Source organism: Leucoraja erinacea, chromosome 38, assembly GCF_028641065.1.
Source record: "Leucoraja erinacea ecotype New England chromosome 38, Leri_hhj_1, whole genome shotgun sequence".
NCBI lineage: Eukaryota > Metazoa > Chordata > Chondrichthyes > Rajiformes > Rajidae > Leucoraja > Leucoraja erinaceus.
Window position 1 is genome coordinate 8756878 of NC_073414.1, and position 8500 is coordinate 8765377.

Sequence of the window (8500 nt, forward strand, 5' to 3'; positions counted from 1 at the left end):
CTTCTTTGTCACCATTGCTAGACAAATGTTTATGGATCAGCACAGAGACGAAAAATGCGTCCTTTTGAAGGGTTTCAACGCAAGGCTATTGTAATTTGTCCCACGGATGCCGATTTAAAAGAACGAACAATAAAGCGCACTGATGAGGAAGGGAAGGATGTTCCTGATCATGCAGTTTTAGAAATGAAAGGTAGGAATCTAGAAATGCAAATCCTGTTTTTTTAAATATAAAAAAACAGTTGGAAGGAAAAAAAAAGCATCAAGTCAGAGAGCTCTTTACCCCTTCATCCTTTGTTACTTATCCCGCATCAATCCCATTTCACCATCTCTTCCCTCTTGCCAGACGTACTGTAGAGCTGAGGTCAGTACACTGAGAATGTTATGGGGATCACCAGATTCTCCGATTGATGTGATATCCATAAATGCATTGATGGTAACCAGTTTCCACTTTGTGCCAAACGGAAATTAAGAACCAGTTTTCTGGAGTCTACAGCACCTTTATTTTCTTTGAACCCTGCTTTCTCCCAGTGACAAGTGGTGTTGGCTCACTGGCGCCAAGGTCCCTCCTGTGGCGGCTCGCTTTATAGGTTTTGCCAGTTCTGGGTGATGCCATTAACTTGTCCCTTCTCGCTGTGTCTTGTCTTCTCTTTTGTGGCATGCAGCGAACTTCACCCTGCCCGTGGTGGACGAGTTCCTCGATGGCGTGTCTTACGTGGAGCTGCAGAAGGAGGAGTCGCAGAAGCTGGTGAGCGAGTACAATGATGAAGGAAAGAGGGCCGGCCCTCCCCCCGATAAACGCTTTGACAACCGGTCTTCAGGCTTCCGCGGGCGCGGAAACTTCAACCGATTTGACAATCGCGGCGGGCAGGCATCTCGTGGTGGCTTCACCCGTGGTGGCTTCCGAGGAGGTTAGTAATTATTGCTCCACATTAACATATGAGCGTTTGAAGGCACTGGGCCTGTACTCACTGCAGTTCAGAAGGATGAGGGGGACCTCACTGAAACTTACAGAATAGTGAAAGGCCTGGATAGAGTGAATGTGAAGAGGATGTTTCCACTAGTGGGAGAGTCCAGGATCTGAAGCCATAGCCTCAGAATAAAAAGATGTACCTTTAGAAAGGAGATGAGGAGGAATTTCCTTAGTCGGAGGGTGGTGAATCTGTGTAATTCGTTGCCACAAATGGCTGTGGAGGCCAAGTCAATATATATTTTTACGCCAGAGATTGGCAGATTCTTGATTAGTACGGGTGTCCGGGGTTACAGGGCGAAGACAGGAGAATGGGCTTTAGAGGGAAAGATAGATCGGCTATGATTGGATGGAGGTGTAGACTTGATGGGCCAAATGGCCTAATTCTGATCATAGAAACATGGAAAATAGGTGCAGCAGTAGGCCATTCGGCCCTTCGAGCATGCACCGCCATTCAATATGATCATGGCTGATCCTGTTCCTGCCTTCTCTCCATACCCCCTGATCCCTTTAGCCACAAGGGCCACATCTAACTCCCTCTTAAATATAGCCAATGAACTGGCCTCAACTACCTTCTGCGGCAGAGAATTCCAGAGATTCACCGCTCTCTGTGTGTGAAAAATGTTTTCCTCATCTCGGTTTTAAAGGATTTCCCCCTTATCCTTAAGCTGTGATCCCTTGTCCTGGACTTCCCCAACATCGGGAACAATCTTCCTGAATCTAGCCTGTCCAACCCCTTAAAAATTTTGTAAGTTTCTATAAGATCCCCCCTCAATCTTCTAAATTCTAGCGAGTACAAGCCGAGTCTATCCAGCCTGGAACTTATGGACACAAACTATCCCAGTTAATGCTGAACTGCTTTGGAAGTTGTGAATATTATTTATATACAGTTTCGTTTAGAAATTTTACTAGATGCTGAACGAGAATTTTATTTCCAGTGACCCGGTCATTACCCGGGCAGTACTATGGCATAGCTAGTGAAGCTCTTGTTCAATGGCTTCAGAAACCTGGGTGCAATCCTGAACTCCTGTCTGCGTGATGTTTGCACAGTCACCTGTGAAATACCATAAGACATAGGAGCCATTTGGCCCATTCAGTCTGCTCCGCCGTTCAATCGTGGCTGATCTATTTTCCCTTCCTGTCTTCTCACTGTAACCTTTGACGTCCTGACGAAACAAGAATTTTCCTATCCCAGCTTGGGATTTCATTCCATGCACCAAAAATGTGTGGATTAGTAGGCTAATTGGCCACTGTGAATTGCCCCTTGATGTATATCTGAATGGCAGAATCGAGCAGGGAACTGATGTGAATATGGAGAGAATAAGATGGGTTAGAATAAATGTGAAACTGGGTGCTTGATTGTCAGCATTGACGTGGTTGGTCGAATGGCCTGGTTCACTGCCGTTATAACCCAATGACTCTATATGCCAAACATAACACCAGATCCTTCAGGTTTGAAGCACTTGTGTGAAGGCTCATAAAAACCAAGAGCTTGTTTCTTCAAAAAATGCAGCCGACTGGAAACATTTGAAGATGTTGAAAATTCAGCGGCGACCAAAAAAACGCTACGACTCTTTGGAGACATCTCACGACCATGGGAGACCACTCACGACTACAGACTATATGGTCGTGATAGGTCTCCTATGGACGTGAGAGGTCTCACGTGAGAGGTTTTCAACATGTTGAAATTTTTCGGCGACCTATGACGGGTGCCAGCAGTCGCCTGTAAAGGTCGCTAAGTAGGACAGGCCCACTACTTGTTACTATTTAACAATTGGTGGATAGTCCTCTGCCTGTTATGTATACAACTTGCATGTCTCTTTTTAAATGTAGGTTTTAACCGTGCAGGTAACCCACCCAACCGCTGGCCCAACAACAACAACAACAGCAGTCGCGGTACCTACAATCGCTCCCCGAACTACAACTTGACGCGTCCAACCACCTACAACAAGACCGCCTACACCCAGAGCCTGGTAATCGCTGTCAAATAATTAAATGGACGAGAGCGGGTCAGTCATCAGTCATCTGGAAATTAGCGTTTTAATTTTTATGGAAGGTGGAGGAAGTAGTGAGCAGCAATGTTGCAGGATTTCTCTCAATGCCAGCGGTGAAAACAGGAAGAGCTTGCATTTATACAGGAGTGACCCCCCTCCCTACCTCTTCTTGCGTATGGCGTGCACAGCCTAAAGTTGTAGGACAACTTGTTCTATTTGATTGTGCACACCGGGTTGATTGCATTCGTCGAAACAAGGCGGACCTTGTGAAGGTTGCAATCGTCAAACCCCTCCCTACTTGTCACCATGCCACAGAACAGTCCTCCCAGAAGCTCGGGTGTAGTCCTGATCTTCCAGCCTGCCTCTCGTACTTATTTTTTAATTTGCGTTTTCTCTGTTACTAATGGTGTAACACTATATTCTCCACTCTTTATTTTTCTCTGCACTACCCGTTATGCTTATGTATGACTTGATTGTACTCGAGTAGGGCATGATTTGACTGGATCGCACGCAAACAAAGTTTCCTACTGTACTTCAGTGTAAGTGACAATAATAAACCAAAAACGCATAGCCCAAAAACAGGGGGAAAGGGACCACAGGGAAGGCCAGGCGCATCTGTGGGGAGAGGTACTGACTTAATATTCATTCACCTGTCAGACAGTGCTTCCTGTACTGGATATCTTTCCTCGGTTGAATTTATTTGTGTGTCAATAATACTAAACATCAGAAACAGTTGAACTCTGCAACCGCTGCCTCACGCCACTAGAGCCCTCGGTTTGATTCTGTCCTCGGGCGCTGCCTGTGTGGAGTTTGCACGTTTCCGCTGTGCCACACGAGTCTTCTCCCACATCCCAAAGACGTGCGGTTTGTAGGTTAATTGGCCCTCGTGTGTACCGTGGATGAGAAAATGGAATAAACCTTGTGTGAATGATGGGCAGCGGGCTGAAGGGCCTGATTCCGTGCTGTATCTCTTCAAAAACTAAAACACAAACTTTCCATGTTTTGTTCCTACTTCAGCCAGCGCCAGCTGCACCGACGGCCACGCCGACTCCTGCACCCGCACCGCTAGTTCCAGCCCCGGCGCCAGCTCCCCCGGCTCCAGCAACCTACGGGCAGAGTTATGGCCAGAGCTATAATCAAGCATACAATCCTAATTATAGCTACGGCAGCTATGGCAACTATGGGAACTACAACCAAACCTACACTCAGCCCCAAGCTGCAACACAGGCCTACAGCCAGCAATATCCAAACCAGTACCAGCAGGTGAGTGCCTGAATTGTTCTCTAGGCCATCTGGTTGTTATAAAATCATGAGTCCCGCTGAGTTACTCCAGCTTTTTGTGCCTATCTTTGGTTTAAACCAAATATACTCGAGGAGCAAGATAGACCACTCCTACAAAATCCAATGGACTGACGTGTAGTACGCAACGGAATGTCACTTCCACCATTTTAGGAATAAGACCCCGACCTCCATTATGCCTCTGTATCTTTGGTTTAAACCAGCATCTGCAGTTCGTTCCTTCGGCCCAACTTGCCCGCACAGACCAACGTGTCTCATCTACACTAGTCACTTAATTGTTGGCAAACTTAATACGGGGCCATTTGAAGCCAGTGCATGGCCAGGCCAGAAACAGGTTGCTGAGATTATTGAAGTGGGGCAGGGCAGGGCAGACCCTGGTTTTTGGAGTGGATTGTGCTCTTATGGATGTCTGGGCAAATTGGGGTATTATGCCCAATCTCTCAAAAGCATTGAGTAAAACACACATGTTTGAGTAAAGCACAAACTACGATTCACCCCAACCCCATTGCAGACATGGCACTTTGTCTATGGAACTGGTGTGCTACAAGCAGAGAACTATATTCTGCACTTTGCATCTTCCCTTTGCTCTTTAGAACTTAGAACTGTACAGTACAGAAAATGAACCTTCAGCCCACAATGTTTGTGCTGAATTTGATGCCAAGTTAAACTGATCTGTTCATGATGCATATCCTTCTATTCCTTCCACTTCCATGTGCCTATCTAAAATCCTCTTGTCCGCATCCACCACCACCCCTGCCGATCTGTTGCAGGCCTCCGTCACTCTGTGCTTTAGACACAAACTTGCCCCCTTGCATCTACATTAAATTTCCCCCTTTCACCTTATAGCGATGCCTTTAGTTGGACATTAACTCCCTGGGGATAAAGGTTCTGATTGTCTTCCCTATATATGACTCATAATATGTACTTCCATCGTCTATCTTCAACCTTCGATGTTCCAGGGAATCCGTCTCATGTTCTTGAGTTTGATGAATAAAATTATATATAGTATTATCTGATCAGATTAGATAGCATGCAAATGTAAGCTTTTCACTGTACCTCAGTGCATGTGACGTAAGAGCGGGAGTTGGTTTAAACAGGCATAATGGAGGTCGGGGTCTTATTCCTAAAATGGCGGAAGCGACGTTCCGTTGCGTACTACACGCCAGTGGAGTGGTTTAGTTTAGAGATACAGCGTGGAAATGGGTCTTTAAATCCACCAAGTCCACGCCAACCGATGATCACCCATGCACACTAGTTCCATCCTATACACTAGGGACAATTTACAGTGGCCAAGTGCCATGTCACAAATCTGCATCCTTGAAAAATAACATCTCAAATCCGGATTATCTGACAAAAACTATTACAGTGCCCCCAGACATTAGTGCCATGAAGTAAAGGCATCAGCAAATCTACATGTCATTGAATATAGAATGCCTACAACAGATAATATTAGAAGAGATTGGGAACAAGAATTAGCTATAAAAATTTCAAAAGAGAGCTGGGCCAAATCTGCATGTCATTGGAATGTGGGATGAAACCGGAGTACCCGGAGAAAACCCATGGGGAGAAGGTACAAACGCCATACAGATCACGGGATCGAACGTGGGTCTCGAAACTTTACTGCTGCGTCACCATGCCACCCAGAATGTTTTTACTCCAGTACTTTGTGTTTTAGTCAAGAGAGTTTTATAGTCATGTGTCCCAAATAGGACAATGAAATTCTTGCTTGGTGCAGCACAACAGGATATTGTAAGCAGAATACAGAACAGTTCAGTGTGTCTGTATACCATAGACCATATATATATATACATTTCATTTGAGCCTCTATGAGGTTCAAGTGACAAATATATTGTATTGTATTGTATAAATAAACAGATAAAGTGCAATAGGCTGTTATAGTTCAGAGTTTGTTTGATGTCGTGTTTAATAGCCTGATAGCTGTGGGGAAGAAGCTGTTCCTGATTTCAGGCTCCTGTACCTTCTTCCCGATAGCAACGGAGAGATGAGTGTGTGGCCAGGGTGGTGTGGGTCTTTGGTGATGTTGGCTGCCTTTTTGAGGCAGAGACTGCGATAGATCCCTTTGATGGTGGGTAGGTTAGAGCCGATGATGGACTGGGCAGTGTTTACAACTTTCTGCATTCTTTTCCGCTCCTGGTCGTTCAAGTTGCCGAACCAAGCCACGATGCAACCGGTCAGCCTGCTCTCAAACCATGTGACTCCTAGAACCAATACCCTGACCTAATGAAATACATACATTGAAATATTTATTTAAAAGATTTTTTTTTTCATTCTTCTTGGACTCACTCCGAAATGTCTCGGTTCTCTGCTGATTTAACATTGTCCATATTTTGTTTGTTCTCCAGTATGCGCAGCAGTGGAGCCAGTATTACCAGAACCAGAATCAGTGGAATCAATACTACAGTGGAAACTACAACTATGGGAATTACTCAGGAGGATCCCAAGGCTCCGGGACACAGTAAATGCTGAAGCTTTTGCCCAAACCATTTTTTAAAAAGAAAAACAGAATAATTCTATGAGCAGTCGGTTGTACAAAGATTTAAAAGCTCTGTTTGGGTGTGTGACACACCTCAATTTTCTGGCATTTTCTTGTGTCATATAGTAGTAGTGATTGTAAAATTGAAGAAAAGATGCAAAAGGAAGAATTAAACAATTTAAGATTCTGAGATGTTTAATGTAATGACGTCTTTTTAGATTTTTATGTAACTTTTTACTGTCGGTAAGCTATTTTGTCAAGATAAATAATGACAAAACTTCAAAAACAATTGGGTGATACTTCGAATATGTTAACTTTTTTATATAATGTATAAGGTTCATGTCTTTGCTTGTGCTTTTCTGTTGAGTCTGTTTGAAACTGCTTTTGTATCTGGGATAAAGTTAAGATTTAACAACCTACAAAGCTTTTGGTGTTATTGCTCTCGATTATGTCTTACAAGGATTTGTGTTTACGCCGTGTCTACTGAAGGCCTCAAGGAATATCTTTGATGGTGACATTGGTTTTTAGTATTGTTTTGACAAGGAATGCTCAGAACTATCTCTGATTTCGCTTGTAAATAGACGGGAAGTCAGCCGACTAAACAAACACTCCAGATATATATGTACAAACAAAACACTTCAGAATATCTTTCAGGCATTTGATTTCTTTCACCGCCAGTTTGGCCAGCAAACTGAAAAGTTGTCTTCCATCTCTAGAAGCGGACAAACATACTGTTAATAAAATAAAATCTACCTATCTTTCAGCTTTGGGTGTTTTTTACCTCACTTGCTTTCTAGACTTCAAGCAGGCGTGTGAGAGATACTTGTAAGAGTCGCCTCCAGGTGAGGTGATTTGGCTAGTTGTCTCCCTGTGTATATGGAGCTGTGACTCCAGCCTTTCATTCTGCCTTGCATTGTCAAAGTCATCAAAAATAGGAACCTATTTGGTCTGAAATGGCCACATGTTCCTGATCTTGATTCTTGTGTTTGTCCGACTTACCCACTTATTCCAAATCTAAATTAACCATCACTGTAGCAGGTTGGATGGCTTCTTTCTGTGTGGTGTCATGGGTAGTTGACATACTGTGTTCAATTTGGATCCATTGCCATTGTAACCTTTGATTATACATCAGCTTGCTGTCATTTTGGAGTGTGGAAGCTTATCCCAGGGCATAGAAATTGTCGACTTCCCTTGATGGTGAATAAATGATCCCTGAATAAGTTGCAGAACATTACAGGCCAGAAATATTCCAGCTTTGATTCCCAATCGGTGTGTGGTTAGGAGGACGAACTATCACTAGCTTAATGCCCCTGTCCCACTTAGGAAACTTGAACGGAAACCTCTGGAGACTTTGTGCCCAACCCAAGGTTTCTGTGAAGTTCCTGGAGGTTTATTGTCAGTCTCCCTACCTGCTTCCACTACCTGCAACCACCTGCAATCTCCGGGAACCGCACGGAAACCTTGGGTGGGGCGCAAAGTCTCCAGAGGTTTCTGTTCAGGTTTCCTAAGTGGGACAGGGGCATTAGTGCTATCTTCACAGTCTAGGCAGTAATCTGCTAGATGGACACAGTGGGTCAGGCAGCATCTCTGAAGAAAAGGAATAGATGATGTTTCTGGTCGAGACCCTTCATCAGACACTATCCTTCAAACACAGTAGCCAGGTGGGGTAGATTGCACGATGTTTGGTTTCTCAGTCCATGGATTTCAATTTAAATGTCGTGTGGGATCTTGGGGGAAAGGTAAGCG

The 8500-nt window shown here is 44.3% G+C and overlaps 1 protein-coding gene across 2 annotated transcripts in view; it reads left to right on the plus strand.

Moving 5' to 3' along the window:
- The window catches only part of hnrnpul1l (heterogeneous nuclear ribonucleoprotein U-like 1 like), a 39732-nt gene extending 32222 nt beyond the window's left edge, over positions 1-7510 (plus strand). Inside the window, exons 11-15 of one of the 2 annotated variants that reach the window (XM_055663810.1) lie at positions 22-190; positions 663-908; positions 2801-2940; positions 3979-4224; positions 6624-7510. In XM_055663810.1, coding sequence (XP_055519785.1) covers positions 22-190; positions 663-908; positions 2801-2940; positions 3979-4224; positions 6624-6740 — 918 coding nt within the window. In that variant the 3' untranslated portion in view covers positions 6741-7510. The remainder of the gene's footprint in view (positions 1-21; positions 191-662; positions 909-2800; positions 2941-3978; positions 4225-6623) is intronic. The other variant, XM_055663811.1, reaches the window with a different exon arrangement.
- The last annotated feature ends 990 nt before the right edge of the window (positions 7511-8500 follow it).